At 26.5% G+C, this 16982-nt stretch overlaps 1 protein-coding gene across 1 annotated transcript; it reads left to right on the top strand.

Moving 5' to 3' along the window:
* Nucleotides 1-4533: 4533 nt before the first annotated feature.
* On the top strand, nt 4534-6366 carry LOC136082677 (uncharacterized). The gene is made up of 4 exons (XM_065802095.1): nt 4534-4765; nt 5020-5370; nt 5431-5799; nt 5924-6366. The coding sequence occupies exons 1-4, from the start codon at nt 4534-4536 to the stop codon at nt 6364-6366; spliced, it is 1395 nt and encodes a 464-aa protein (XP_065658167.1).
* The last annotated feature ends 10616 nt before the right edge of the window (nt 6367-16982 follow it).

Genomic DNA, 16982 nt, shown 5'->3' with positions numbered 1-16982 from the left:
CTCGTGTTTAATAGGTTTTCTCCTTTATACATCAAAATTTGAAGCTTCTCGTTCAAACAAAGGTTACTAACTCTTGCTGTTGGATTGTATGATTTGCATTTTTTAACAATCTTCCATCTGACAAAAGGTGTATATATATATTTTTTAATTTCCATACTTTTTTTGATAGCTCTGTATCATTCTTGTACCTAACTGCATAAAAAGATTTTAAGTGGTTTGCATACCGAACTTTAAAAGGCGTTTCGCTAACTCCAAAATACACTTTTTCTTTATATTCCGGATAGTTTGAATGGATGGTGGCCTGATAAACAATGTTGTTCGAAAGGCAATGGTTGTTCATTGGGCATTTGGCTTTGTCGATGCAGTTGCATTTGATTTCATTAGTTTTTGCCTCCTTATTTAAAATGCTTCTATTGTGAGATTTGATAATGGATTTTACGTTTGGCATGCAGGAATAACTTATTTTGATTGTGTTTCTGTTAAATATTTTACGAAGTCTGTAGTTAACTGGAATGTAGAGGTCGATGAGATTCAAAAAACATTTACCTATTTTTGTAACAACATTTGCACTGAAAGGAGGATTATACCAAATTATCTTGCGTTTATGGTTGCCGTTTGTTGACTTTATACATGGATGGTATGCAAGTTTGCAATTGTAACCCAATTTGTTTAAGGCTTCTTGATAAGGAGGAATACTTTCTTTCAAATTTGATTCACTTGACGATGCTGCTGATAATCTTAATTCAATAGTCTTAGGAATACGTTTTTACACTTGGTGGATGATTAGAACTAATATGTATATAATTCAGTATATTATCTGGTTTGCAATATGGCTGAAAAGAACCATCGTTAAGGTTTAGCGTTAAATCGAGATAGTTAACTATTTTTAAACTACATTTAATAGAGATAAGAAGATTTTTATTTTTAAAAATTTGTACAAAATGTTTCTTTATTCTCTTCATTTCCTGACCACTTTTATTCCTAAACGTAGCTAGTCCATCATCTCGATATATACCGAAATTGCTTTTATCATTAAACTGCGAGATTTGATGCAAAATAAAAATCCCAACTAATTCGCAAATATTCGCGCCATCAAAGGCCCCCATCGAATAATCCTCCCTTTTTTATTAATCATGAAACTTAAAGTTCAATAATAAAAGTTTTTTCTTTATCGTTTTTAATTATAATTACAAATCGCTTCGTTTTGAAATTTATATATAATCAAAACAAATTTCCTAAATATTGTGCACTTTTCAACGAACTAGAGTTTTGTGTTATTTTAATACAACACTAAATCAAACGATATATATATATATATATACATACATACATATATATATATATATATATATATATATATATATATATATATATATATATATATATATATATATATATATATATATATATATATATATATATATATATATATATATATATATATAAATATATATATATGTACAGCTTTTATAAATCGAAGGATTTCAGGTCGGCACAAGACTGTCGTACTTAAGTGAGGTTAGGTCGAAAAGAAATTTGATAAAAAGATTTAAAAAAACTAAATAATCTTGATAAAAAATAAAAAATTAATTTGAAAAATAAATGAATTAATATTTTTTTAAAATCGATCTTGTCAAACTTAAATTTTTACAAAGTTTATTTAAAAGTAATTACAACAAATAAACTTATGAAAAAACTTATATTATTTATTTATTATTTTTACATATATTTATTTGTGCATGCTGGCACTTCAAGGTATTTGGGTCGGCAGTTGCTTGCCGTTGTAAAGGAAAGATAATTGCGCTTTTGCGTCGGCGTTGTAGAATGCCAACCTGAATTTTGTAGGGTATATATACATATATGTATATTTATGTGTATATTATACATTTAAATAATTTAAAATAATTTTAATTTAAATGAACCATTATACCAAAAACTTAGATATAACAAAATATTTATGTTCTGAACATTGTAATTACTTTTACAGCAATAATAAGAATAAAATGTTGACATTATGCACCATATTTTAGTTAAATTTATAAAAACAAAGTTTCTTTCTTTTTTAGAATGTATAAAAGCAATTTCTATAATAGGTACAGAAAGAATAAAAGTGATGTTATAAAACATATGATGATTTTAAAGCGTCTTGTAAAACATCTTTTAAAGTGTGCATAACTTAATTTTATTTGTGTTAGTTTTTGTTTTTGTTTTTTTCTAAAAAAATAGGCCACAAATACATAAATCATCTAATCAAAAAAACACAATCTTCGATTTTTATTTAAAACATCTATCGCAATAAATTGATACACAAAAACGCTGTCCGCAACTACAATTTTCACAATCTCCGATATTAATTATAAAATTGTTTCAATTTTCAATATTATTGTTTTTTTTCTGTCTAAAACCCATTCTTTTTTCGATATTAAACTTTGATAAAAATAATAAAATAAACCAAAATCCATATTTAAATTAACATGATAGTGTTTTAGATATATTGGAGAATCATTAGAATAAAAATGTGTGGTATATCTAAATCTTTATTTTATATCTAGAAAATTACTCCCAGTCGTCGTTAACAAGCTCCAATTACAAAAATTGCACAAGGTTTGTCGCGTCACAGTAAGGAAGGAGATGTGAACTTCCCGGTTAAATGCACTTCCGCGGTGCTCTGTGACAAGACCGTTAGGACTTCTTGGGGCACCTAAATAAAAAAAAAAAAAAAAAAATGTCATTACGCACATAATAATTTTTTCTATGTTGCTGGAATTTCGATCATCGTATTTTTTTTAGAGCATCAATGAGTTGATTTAGTTTAATTTCAGTTAGTTCCTATCTATCTATCTATCTTGTTCGATACTGTGTTTATAAGTCCCTGTATAATAAGTTTGAATCATCCTGGTGAATATAAAAATGATTAACGGTCCATCAGTTGATCCAGCTAGGAATATGGAAAATGTTTCCATCAAACTAGAAGTTTCCAAACTAGAAAGTTTAACAGCTAAACGTACTACTCAATCAACACAACCTTCATATCTGGATGTTGCCTCATCATTTACCAAACCTGATTCCCCCCCAAATCTTGCAATTATAAAAGCAGTATCAGAAAACTCTAAACTTAGCGAAAATAAGTCCAAAAAAGCTATATTTATTGGCATCTCATTAAACAAAATTAATCTACTTGAAAAAAAAAGAAGAAGAAACTAAGACAGTTCAAGATATTTTGCATTATTTAAGTCTCAATGCCAATGTCAAAGTATTTAGTTCAAACCGAAAAATAAATTTAAAAACACAGCCGCAACCAACATTTATAGTTGAATTGGAAAATAACGATGCACGCAAGTAATTGCAGCTACTAAATACCTTTGCAAAGGTATATATAAAAACATCCACATTCGACCTGAAAGAACTAGAGCTGAACAAGGTGAGTTTGCTAGTTATTCAAAGAAAGACCGGAGGCTAATGAAGATCTACACAAAAATGATATTCTTGATCAGACCTTTAGATTTGTCATACGCGGTGACTGGGTCCGCTGCGTTGATGTGTCACAGACCCGTTTATTTAACGGAAAAGAAAAACATTCATTTTTTGATACCAAAACAGCAGCTAATGGTCGAAAACTTCAACAACTACAAAACTTTTAGCAAAAAATTCTACAGTAAACAATAAAAAGCAACCTTTTATAAATTCTATCAATAATAATAATAACTTCCTAAATGATAATCACTCGCTCAAGCTTAAATGTCTTTATACAAATTCTACATTTTTAAACAAAAAAAAGTTACTTGAACTATCTGATATTGCTCTCTTAACATCTATAGACATTATATTTGTTACCGAAACATGGTTTAATGAAATATCATCTCCGAGTATAAAAAATTATGAAAGAAAGAAATTAACAATTGTATAACTTTAGCTAAAAAAATCTATTGATAGTAACCGTTTTTTGGGACTATTACTCACAGGCGATTTTAATTATTCTAACATTGTTTGAAATGATGACTATTCAAAAAACTTCAAAGGACCAAGCAAACCAATTCAAGCAAATTTTATAAACACACTCAATAGTACATTTTTGTATCAATGCATACACTTAGTAACATTTATACTTAAGAAAGATAAATGCGTTAACACATTTGATCTTGTTATAACAGACTCTCCAGACAAAATAAGTAAAATAGTCTTTGATCCGCCTCTTGGATGTGCCACACAAGGTCACTTACTTTTCAAACGGAATCTTATCATTGAAAAATCAAATTACTCAACCCCATTTATTTTCTCTAAATTATGTTATAAAAAAGGTAATTATGCAAAACTAAATAAAGCTTATAATAGTTATGATTGGATTGTTATGTTTAAAAATTTAAGTATCAACAATTAATACAAAAAATGGAAAGATATATATCATAAACTATATGCTAACTTCTTACCTCCTATATCAAAACACACAAAAAAAGCATCAACTTTGGATCACAATTGACATTATTAAGTGAAGTAAAAAAAAACAAAAAACTATGGTACAAAAATAAAAATAAAATGTGGAAAGTTCCATATCTAGTTAATCTTTATAACACAGTTCGTAATCAAATCAAAAAGTATAATCGTTCAGCAATTGGAATCTTTGAAGAAGATTTATCAAATGATAAACGCAATCCAAAAAGGCTTTTCAACTATATTAATTCTAAACGTTCATCATCAAGCTCTATTAATGCATTGATCACTGAATCAGATATTAGCATAAAGAAGGTGGATATAGCAAATGTACTAAGTTTGCAATTTTAACCCGTTTCAAAACCGGAAATGTAAACACACTACCGCATTTCCCAAACAGAACATCAAACACAATCAGTTCATTAAAAATAGATCAATCTCTAGTAGAATCACATTTACTCAAATTAGATCCAAACAAATCATTTCACACTGACTGCTTAAGTCCATCAGTTCTACAAAAGTGTGCAAAATCATTAGCCAAACCATTATCGCTTATATTTCAACATTAAATTGATCATTCTGAATTACCAGAGTCCTGGTTAGAAGCCAATGTTACTCCATTATATAAGAAAGGCTGCAAAACAGATCCAGCAAATTATCGACCAGTCTCCCTCACTTCTGGTACTTGTAAAATTCTTGAGAAAATAGTTAGAGATAAAATCACAAAACATTTATTTCATAATAATCTTATAACTACCTGTCAACACGGATTTGTCACAAATAAATCAAGTATCACAAATCTTTTAGAAACTATGGATTTTATAACCTTTGCAAAATCAAATAAAAAATCGACAGATGTTATATTCCTTGATTATGCTAAAGCTTTCGATAAAGTACCGTGTAAACCTTTATTATTTAAGCTGGAAAAATACGGAATTGTTAGTAAACTTTCTTCTTGGATAAACTCTTTCTTTTCAAATCGTTGACAACGTGTTATTTTAGGAGAAAAAATATCTGGTTGGGTTCCTGTAACTAGCGGTGTTCCTCAGGGTTCTGTGTTAGGACCTACTTTGTTTATTATATACGTTAATGATCTGCCTGATAAGATAAACAATGTTTGTAAAATGTATGCTGATGACACAAAGATACTTTCCACAATTGAAAGTAAAAAAGACTGTGAACGACTGCAGAGTGATATTAATTGGATTACAGAATGGACAAGAATGTGGCAAATGCAACTCAACGAAAGTAAGTGTAAAGTAATGCATATTTTAGGGAGTTCTAATTTACTAAAATTTGATTATTATATAAATGACCTTAGCACACATCAAAGAATTAAGCTTGAAGTAACAACAACTGAACAAGATTTAGGTATATTTTTGGTCATCTGATCTTAAATTTCATGATCAAGTCACAAAAGCATCATATAAAGCTAACCGAATGCTTGGAATTCTAAAAAATACACTTATATCTAGATATGTTAAACTTTATTAAGTTTATGAGCGACCACATTTAGAGTATGCAGTGTCAATATGGTCACCTTATTTAAAAAAAGATATTAAAATTTTAGAGAAAATTCAAAAACGTGCTCCAAAGATACCACACAATTTTCATAACCTTAATTATTCTATTCTCTGTTCAGCAATTAAATGCTCATCACTTGAAAAGAGACGCCAACGGGGATATCTAATTCAAAACTACAAACTAGAGAATTTTAAAAATAAAGTAGTCTGGCACCAAGAACCTATGAAAATCTCTTCACGAGCTGACCAACGTTTACAATACCGCAGAGAAATCATAAACAATTGCGCTCAACGGTATTATTTCTTTAATAATAGAGTTGCATCAATTTGGAATACACTACCAGATAATCTTGTCATGCAGCAAAACACAAACTCTTTTAAAAATAACATTGACAAATACAATGAACAAAAATAAAACTTAATAATCTAACGAAACTGCAAAATGAAAATGCAATCCCGAAGTTACTACAGCTTTCTCATTCTTTGGCGTTTAACGTTGTTGCCTGCAACAGATGAGATGCTTTAAACAAAAAATGACAATAAAACATTTTTGTGTGTAACTTAAGTTACTAATACTACTAATACTAAAACTAATATATATATATATATATATATATATATATATATATATATATATATATATATATATATATATATAAATTATGTTAGTGTATTCTACAAATAGAGCGCTCAATGTTATAAAAGAACAAGGCCATTTTACTAATGTAACAACTTGTTGAAGAAATTTAGATTTTTTCTAATTTATATATGCATAATATATATATATATATATATATATATATATATATATATATATATAGACACACACACACACACACACACACACACACACACACACACACACACACACACGCACACACACATATAAACATATGTAAACACATATTATATAAATATATGTATGTATAACTTTTTATTTTAGATGTTAACATTAATAAAACAGTTTTAAGGAAAACTGCAGTTATACTTTCCTATAAAATTTTCAATCAAAACATGCATCATATTTGATGATGTATGTTTTGATTGAAAATTTTATAGGAAAGTATAACTGCAGTTTTTCTTATAGTATAACACTACTTTGGTGATATACAAGTTTATTATTATGTTAATACTTGCAATCGCTCATGCTATAAAAATTGGTCGTATTATTCATAAATAGTAAAACATTATGTTTAGTGAAAAATTGTTTATTCATTTTTTTGAATTGTGCTAAGTTGAAATTAAAAGTTTTCGATATGCTTAACAATTTTTATTTCATATTTAAGATGAGGAAAATAAATATAACAAATATATTTATAAAAACTTAAAAAAACGATAATGAAAGCATATTAACACTAAAAGGAACGTTTGAGTTTTTTTGTACTAACAGAGCTCAATAAACAATTCATAATGCAGTTGTATAACTTTGGGCTACTAAATAAAATCTATATTTTAAAATATTAAAACATTTACGAAACTTGAATATAGCTTCATCTTAGTGTTGTCTAAAAAAAAAACTTTTTTGTTTAAAAAAACCCTGATTGCCGTCTACCATACAGTTATATTATAAACCTTCTAGCATACTGCAGAGGGTAGTTAAGAATTGAAACGTATATATGTTTAAAAAATGCATGTTCATATAACTATTATTTTTAGTAAACCTATTAGTAATAGGTTTACTTTGTTAAACAATGTAACATTGTTTGTAAACAAAGTAACAATGTAACATTTTGAAAAAATTTGGAATATATGAGAATAAAAATAGCGCTTCATGTCATTTTTAATGTTTTTATTTTTTTTTTTATTTTGAACAATAAAAATAACACTGAATGTTGTTTTTATGATTCAAAATATAACAAAAATACAAATATTAAAAATGCCATAAAAAACTATTTTTCTACATATATATATTTCATCGTTTTTTAAACAAACCATTTGTTTTTTAAGTAAACAAGCATTGCTGCTATATTTTATTTAGGCATTATTGTTTAGAATAAGTTAAAACTATTTTTACAAAAGAATTATTCTTTACAAATTTGTCAAACGTAAGTATTATTGTTTATAAATCTGACTGTACTAGACATCCCAGAATCCCCGTTCGCTAAATAACAAGAAAACTTGCGAGTCGTACACCACTGTTTTTAATTAAGTCCTTTGTCTATTTTAAATTTTGATATAAGTTATCAAGCGAATCGAAATCTTTATTTAAATAATCACAAAAACGTTTTTGAATGTATATCAAATTAAAATGAAACACAAAAACGTTTTTCAATGTATATCAAATTAAACTTTTTAATGTATATGAAATTAAAATGTAAGGCATTTCTAAATTTTTTACTTCGTTTCTAAAATATCTGTCCAGTTGTTGTGTGCATTTCAGTCTTGTTGATATGCAAATCGCATACATTGTAATGTTTTTTAAAGTTGACAGGAAACAATTTGGTTATTTTTTAAAGCTTCCTTGAGCCGATTTAATTTTATTTCTGTTATTTTCATTTTTATTTCAGGATCAGTTTGTATTTTTCCAAACATCATTATGTATTTCAATAATATAATATTTTTATTAAAAATACTTTACTAATAAAAAAACTAAATCGCTTTTAATAAATTTTAAATAAAAAATTACACTTTTACACATTGTTCACATACAAAATTTAATAATAAAATTAAATCGCTTTTAAATGATTTTTTAAAATTAGGAGTTTTTTATTTTCTTCCATGGTAACCATTTCTTTTTTAAATTCATTAAGGATTTCATTTACTTTATCTTTTTCAAAATCGTTAAAGAGTTCTCTTAACTTTATCTTTTTTCCTTTTATCTTATCTTGATGTACTCTGATGGTTTTATTGCATTTGAAGAACGTGTTCGTAACAGCTTTTATATTCGCATTTTGAAGTACTGAAAAATTTTCAAAAATGTCCACGGTTCATGTTATTTTTAACCATATTTTTCAATTTACAAAAATGATCCATTGCCCAGTCGTCGTTTTCGTTATATTTGAAAAATTTTATTGAATGATCAAAGTGTATACACAGTTTCGGAATAATATAAATATTGCTCCATATTTTTGATACATGAGCGAGACGAATTTCTTCTTTAGCAGCCATAATATTTTTAATTTAACTAAAAAAAGAAAATATACAACTTTAATTAAATTCCTTACTAAAAAGCTTGCTCTATTTGAAGCTTCCATTACAAAGTTTGATAATATACGAAAGTCGTTTTTTAACAAACTTTTTAAATTTAAAAGTTTTTCATTTTCGCTTATATAACAAAATTCTTCCAATTTTTCTTTTTGAAATCCATGAAAATATGCTTCTATTAATAAGGTCAACGCTTTGTCTCTTTTTTTTTTCTTTTTCTTTTTCCTTTTTTTTTATTATCGAGTAAAGCTTTTTGATTACTACATTACATTTAACAATCATAATTCCAATCGTTTCTATATAAACATTTTGTGTATATAATCAATCTTTAAATTTATCTACAGCATCATTTCTAATTAAATCATTTAATTTAGAAAAAACAGTCAATACATCATCACAATTTTCTTTGTATTTCAATAAGTTTGTTATATTTCAATTTGCTGATGAATTTCTGGACATATATGAAATACTTGATTCCATAATTTTGAATAACTTGCTTGACTATGGTCGTCGTCCAGTTTAATATTATTAGTCTTTCTTTTCTCTTCCATTTTTTCTTATTAACTAAAAAAGATTTGAGTTATACAATTTATTAAAAAAATATTTAATTTTAAAAAAGAAACTATAAATTTTCAAAAAACATAATCGATTTAAAAAAATCTTAAAAATGAAATGGATTTTTTTCTACAGTTTATTACAAATTTTAATAAATCATAAAATAATAATCACAGCCGGAATCACTTTTTCCTAATGCCCAACAGGAATGAAAGTTTAGAGTTATTTCCCTAGGCAGTAACTTATATTTAAAGATCATTTATGGTGCTACAACACTGCCGTTGGCATTACCAGGATCAAAACTGTGAGACACTCTTTGTCTTCTGAATTAAAATGTTAATAAAAATAGGTGGTTTCATTGAATTTAAAAGGTCGTGAGGAGTCCATCAGGACTTGCAAAATATCTTTTTTTTTTTAGTATTTCTTAAATTCAGTGAACCATCGTAAAATATTGTCCTGTGTCACTGATGCACTGAAAACAGTTAAGTTTTGTTTTAGGTCAATTTTTAGTAAACGGGTTGTCTCTACTAAGGTCAGTAACTAACAACTGTACACTATCTTGAGGTTGTTTTACAGTTACAGGAATCCTTGCTTCATTTTAGAAACCATTTAGCAATAAGTATTTCCACTTCATGGCTTAGGACGGTTTGAGGCACCATTTTTATTTCAATGGGTAACTTGTCTTCTAATTTATATTTTAGAGTAATTCTTGATACGCCATGTGTTTTAGCTGCTGCCTGGACTGAAATAATATTATTTCTTGCATCTTGGACGGCTTTCTCTATTGTTTTCTCTGAGTATTTTCGAAATTGATCTGTTATGGCAGGCATATTAAATTTAAAACAATTTAAAAAAATGAATATAGAAGTTGACACATCATTGTTCTAATATTTGACCACCTGGTCATTTATTAGATAAACCTAACTTATTATGTTAAGAATATAAAAGCAAGTGTCGTTTGCTAAAAAAACATGAAACATGCATATAACAACGAGTTAAGAAAAAAATTGAATAACAGAGTAAATGACAACCATTGGTCATTTACCAAATTTTTTAGATTTTCTGATCCAATATATGCCCCTTGTAACCCCCCCCCCTCCACCCATCAAAACTAACTACAAATGGCAGTACACAGATAATAAACAACTTTTCATTAATATTAAACCTAACTCAAAACAAAATCATGTAATCTAAAATTAAATAGAAGTCACCTTTTAAAATTAACTTTATTTGGGGGTTCTCATTTGCAAATTGTGGAAAAGAAAACAAAAAAAAAGACAAGAGCATAGCACATTAACATTAAATGCCATCATTTTTCAAAGCTGTCAGATATTTGCCGCGTTTACGAATGTATAACCAAGCGATAGGAGAGAATTTTCAAGCCTGACAATGGAAACGTTTTTAAAAACGTTTCCATTGTCAGGCTTATTTTAACATTTTTTTCTAAGTAGTCATAACTGGTACATGGTCAATTACTGGTACTGTTACTTTCAGCGTAATCACTCATTGCTCAATTGAGTTTTATATATATATATATATATATATATATATATATATATATATATATATATATATATATATATATATATATATATATATATATATATACATATATATATATATATATATATATATATATATATATATATATATATATATATATATATATATATATATAATTATATATATATATATATATATATATATATATATATAAATATATATATATTTATATATATATATATATATATATATATTTATAGGGCTGCGAATGTCCTGATCTTTTCGCTGGAGAACGCGATAGAAGTTTTAATTTTAATTAGTTTAGCGCTGTGCTCTCCTCCGTAAAAATCAGGCCTATGGTAGCCCTATATATATATCTATATATATATATATATATATCTATATATATATATATATATCTATATATATATATATATATATATATATATATATATATATATATCTATATATATATATATATATATATATATATATATATATATATATATATATATATATATATATATATATATATATATATATATATATATATATATATATGAATATATATATATATATATATATATATATATATCTATATATATATATATATATATATATATATATATATATATATATATATATATATATATATATATATATATATATATATATATAGATATATAAATATATATATATATATATATATATATATATATATATATATATATATATATACATATATAGATATATATATATATATATAGATATATAAATTAGCGAAAAACACTTATCTAATTTTTGATTTTTTTTACACTGTGTTTCACCATCGGTAGGTTGATCAGTAAGAATCTTCCTGATGAACCTACCGATGCACAGTGGACCAGGTGGATAACAAAACCTAAAAAATAAACATTTATTATATTCAAAACCATATAATAAAACATATTTGTAATACTATAATTTAAAGTTTTGAAAATTGTTTTGAGTATAATAGTATCTTTTAAAGCCACAAAAACTAGTTGCGATTTCATGTTTAATGAAAAACTTTTTTTTTTAAAAAAACGTGGAATTTTTTTTTTTCAACATAGCTATAATAAACAGTAACTTTTAAAATTTTTGAAGCTTACGGAATAAGTTTATATATTTAAAATATTTAACAGTAAAACTTTTCGAAAAAAAATCTAAAGTAAAGATCAGCCTCTATAATACACTTATAATCTATTTTTAAAATAACGAGGTGATTTTAAACATTTATTACTTTTATTTTGTACAAAAAGTGTCATATAATTTACCTATATTAAATACTTGAACTAGTAAAAGTAATATGTATACAACCAATTTGAACTAAATAAATTGCCCCTAATTTCCCCTTTTGGGTTTATTTAATACTTTAAAACTATGACTTCTAACTTATGTTATTTGCTTGAAATCAACTTTTATTTCTTGCAAACAAAAATACATGCTGTTTTTTTTGTTACTTAATTCAATACAAATTGCACTGTTTATATAACAATTTTTTGTTTTTTTGTTTAGTAATAAAATAAAAATTGGTGACATTTACGGACTTTACAACAAAATAAACTAATTACTAATGATATTCCATTCTTTTCATTGAAATTAACTGCTCTAGTTTCTGCAAATATTAAACTAGAGGATTCTGAGTGAAAAATTTTATTAAATTATAATGTAAAATGTTAATAGCTGCAAACAATGATAATACTCATTTTGAGACAAGTAATGAAAACTGGCTAGCTCAAGATTTTGAATACAACTACGGTACATTAAATGCTACATAATCAGTTGAAATTGGGAAACCATGTGGCTCTTTTGAAAAGCTTGCAACAGAACAAAAAGAAAAAGCATAAGAATGTTTTATTTAGCCATAAATTACTTCATGCAATAAAATTAAAACTAAGAACTGAGTATAAGTACAAAACTGGCACAAAATTTTCAAAAATTTGAAATAAAAACCCCATTAAACCCACTTAGATATATTCACTTGATGAAACTTTATCATTAACTATTAATGGTAGTATAAGTGTAAAAACAGATTTTTATGGCAAAATATTGAGCCAATACTATAACGGCAAAGTGTTGACCCAACATTGTACAATATTTGCAAAAATTCGATTTGTGGAATTGAATATAATGCCGTACACAAACATTGGCTAAATGTTGGCCTAACAGAAAAAATTTGACAAATATTACACATGCATTGGGCCAATATTAGGTTGCTGTCTGGGAAAATATTAGCTTGCTGTCTAGTACTTCTCGTGAGACAGAGAACGAGACGAGACGAGAAATTTAACATATTTATAAAACAAATTTATTAAATTCCAAGTAAAAACAAAAATGCAAACATGGTTTTGACAAATAGACACAAATGACATTTGTCAAATGTAAACAACTTTTTCAAATATTATTTCAGAATTTTTTTGCCAAACTTTTCCAACAAGACAATGTTTTCTCTGATTAAGATGATTTGTTCAACTTTTTCTTGGTGTAAGTTATGTCTGATTGATTGGACGATATTTCCACCTGAGCTAAAAACACTCTCTGATTTAGTTGAACTTGCTGGAATAGGTAAAATTTATCTAGCTAATAAAGAGAGTTCTGGCAATGTATTTGAATGCAATTTCCACCAATCAAGAATCGGAAAGATTTTTTTGGCATCAGGGAGATATTCATACTGGCACATTTTGCTCAAAATAAGACTAAGTTCAGATGTTGGCTCTTGTGTTTTAAGTCTGACGTTCAACTTGCGCTTCAGTTTTAAATTAGGGGACAAATCTGCTGAAAGGACTCTGGCAACAGGTTGCCACTCAACATATTCCTTAACCTGTGAGGCTAACCATTCTTTTGTTGTTTGAAAGTTTTTAAAGAGCTTCAAGTCTCTTTAAAGAAGGATTAGTTTGCTGCAGCACGCAATAAGTTTCCAGTGTGACAAAAAGAAGAAAGCTTTTCTCAATGCGGTTTTTCAGGTTTTTTGCATACAAGACACCGTAGCCATTTTTTCCATCCGTCTCAAAAAATCGATCAATTTTGTCATGGATTAAAAAAAAAAGTATCGGCGACAGTTTTAATTGTTGGAAAAGACTCAGCCGAGCGCCTTTCTACAGCTTCTTTAGGTGATGCCAAAGTTTGAAGCATTTCGACCATGGTTCGTTGTTTCTTCTTAGGAGGAGGAAGAAGAGAGTCATCAGTTTTTACAGAATGCTCAACGAAATCTTGGCTGTGTTTTTTTTTGAGGTGACGATCATGAAAAGTGTCCATTTTTGTTTTCAATGACTTTTTGCACGCCTTGCATTCAGCGCCGTCACTTGTTTTTTGAAAATATCTTCAGATATTGTTTTTTGGCCAAAATGAGGCAGGAATATTTTATTTCAATATGAACATTATGTGTCAAGTTGAATTCCACTGGTAAACTAATGAACTAAGTTGAAAGTGCACCATTTTATACAAAAAGTATTTGTATATATAGTCTAATTAAAAATAATTAAAATGTAATTAAAATTTTTTAATTAGATTTAAAAAAAAAATCTAATCAAAATACCGAATTAAAAATCTAATGAAAGGTTTAATTTGTTTTTGTCGAAAAACAAATTAAATTTTTAATTAGATTTATTAAAATCACGGAGTCAAAATATTATTTAATTAAAAAAAACAAATTATTAAGCATTTTGTTAATTATAATAATTTTTAATTTGGAAAATAACATAATATTTTATTCTCGTTTTACTTCTTGCGAGAGTTTTCGATCTCGTTTCTCACGAGAAATCACATTTCTCACAAGAAAATCTATAACGAGACGGTATCTCGCTCACGGTTAATAATAACATAAACAGCATTATATTCTATTAAAGTGATTGTACCCACTCTACCATTACACAAACTTTCTTCTTTTCTAGATCGGACATTCAAGACAGCATAACAACAGCGTTTATTTTAAGCTGTATACTGCAGGAAATTGAAATGTAAATTGAATGTTTGGATTTTTTACATCAATTCCTCAGCATGAAACCAACGTCCTTCATCTTTTATATCATTCATTTTCATGGAATTAAAACGACTTCCACGTTTTAAAAAATAATCTTGCGTATTTAATATTAATATTTTTATTTTCTTTAAAGTGACAAACTCATAAAATAATCACCAGTTTGATCGGAATACAAAACCGTATTTCGTTTAAAGCTTCAAAAATTTTTGCGTCTTCTTTTTGTCTAAAACATTCTGTTAAAACAAGACCCTTAGTCACGTATTGATGCCATATGTCAGATTTAAAACTAATTCTCTTTTTAACGGTAACTGAAAAAATCACCACAAGCAATCAATTGTATACCTCCAAAAGTTCATCATCACATTGTTTAATTTTGCAAGCTAACAAATGTAACAAATCAAAGTCCAAATTTCATCAATGATTAAAACATGAGTTTCCAATCAAAGTTTTTTAACATCAGGATGCATATGTTGCATATAATAATCTAAACCTTTGACTCCTGTTTCTATTTCTGCAAAGCGTATAGTCATACCGTTTAATAAATGAGCTGCTTATCCTGTACTTGTAGTAGATGTATTGTTTTATATATTTGAGTGCTTTGAGCAATTTATTTGACTATATAACTTTTACCACAACCAGCACCTCCAGTAATAAAAAAATTAAGTCCCTCTCATCAAGCCATAGAAGAGCTTTTTGTTGTTGCAAAGATAAACATTTTTATTATCAGCCAAAAAAAAATGACAATAAAAAATTTAATCATATATATCAGAATATAAATATAAATAAGCATACTTGATGAAAAACACCATAAAAATAACTTTAAAATAATGTTCATTCTTAATTTAAATAAAAAATCATAAAAGTCTTCCTATCGTCGGTCAATAATATTTTTCAAAGTCTTGATTTCATTGTTATTTAATGTTTCGTTATCCAAGTAATTTTCTAGAATTGTGATGGCGTTTCTATTCATATTTATTATTTTCAACAACAAATTTGTTTATTATGATTTTGTCTTATTATATTCATCTAAAAAAATTACATGTAATTAACTTGTTCTAAATATTTTCACAATAAATAAAAGTACAACTTCGTTTCCAAACTTTAGAGTATTTATACTCATTACAATTTTCACATTCGTTTAAATATTGTTTACAATTTTCAATTTCTAAACACTTTTCTTTTACATGGTTTAATAAATCTTTCTTTAGATAAATTTTGTTAAAAATAATAAAATCCTTCAAAATTCAAATTCAAATAAACGTGATGATGTATTTTAATATATCGGAAAACACCATCAAAATCAAAACAGACGCAGATTTAAACTTCGAACTTCATTATTAAAAAAATTATCCCACTCGTAATTCAAATAGGATATTCTGCATGATTGGCATAAAGTTTGTCTTGAAATAAATGCATGTTGTCTAATCTTTTCCAAAGTTTCAGGATATTTTTGATTAAATTTATATATGAAGCTTCCATCAAATACTCTAAATCCATTTTCTGTTAGTTCCATTTTTTTTATTATGTAATCTAAAAATATACAAATTAAAAAAAAAGTTATGCTTCAAATAAATTTTTATATTTGTTGTTATAATGACTGTCATTTTTTTCGGAAATATGAATTTCTTTCATTTTATTATTACATGCTAAACACATTTGATCTAACGGACAATTACAGTAGCCAAATCACGTACTTCGAATCTATGATATTTAACAGGTTTTGTTTATCTTTAGATAACGAGTCTTGAGATGTTTTTAATAACATATTAATAAAATCTTTCACTGCTTGACTGAACACGACAAAATAAACAAATAAGTCCGAACATCAT

Source organism: Hydra vulgaris, chromosome 07, assembly GCF_038396675.1.
Source record: "Hydra vulgaris chromosome 07, alternate assembly HydraT2T_AEP".
NCBI lineage: Eukaryota > Metazoa > Cnidaria > Hydrozoa > Anthoathecata > Hydridae > Hydra > Hydra vulgaris.
The sequence above is the reverse complement of the archived record's forward strand: the minus strand, read 5'-3'. Positions and strand labels throughout refer to the sequence as shown.

Coding starts and splice junctions, on each gene's coding strand:
- LOC136082677 (XM_065802095.1), top strand. CDS start 4,534: ATGTGGAAAGTTCCATATCTAGTTAATCTTTATAACACAGTTCGTAAT. Junction 5,371..5,430: donor GGAAAAATACGGAATTGTTA/GTAAACTTTCTT, acceptor GTGTTATTTTAG/GAGAAAAAATATCTGGTTGG. Junction 5,800..5,923: donor AACAACTGAACAAGATTTAG/GTATATTTTTGG, acceptor AACTTTATTAAG/TTTATGAGCGACCACATTTA.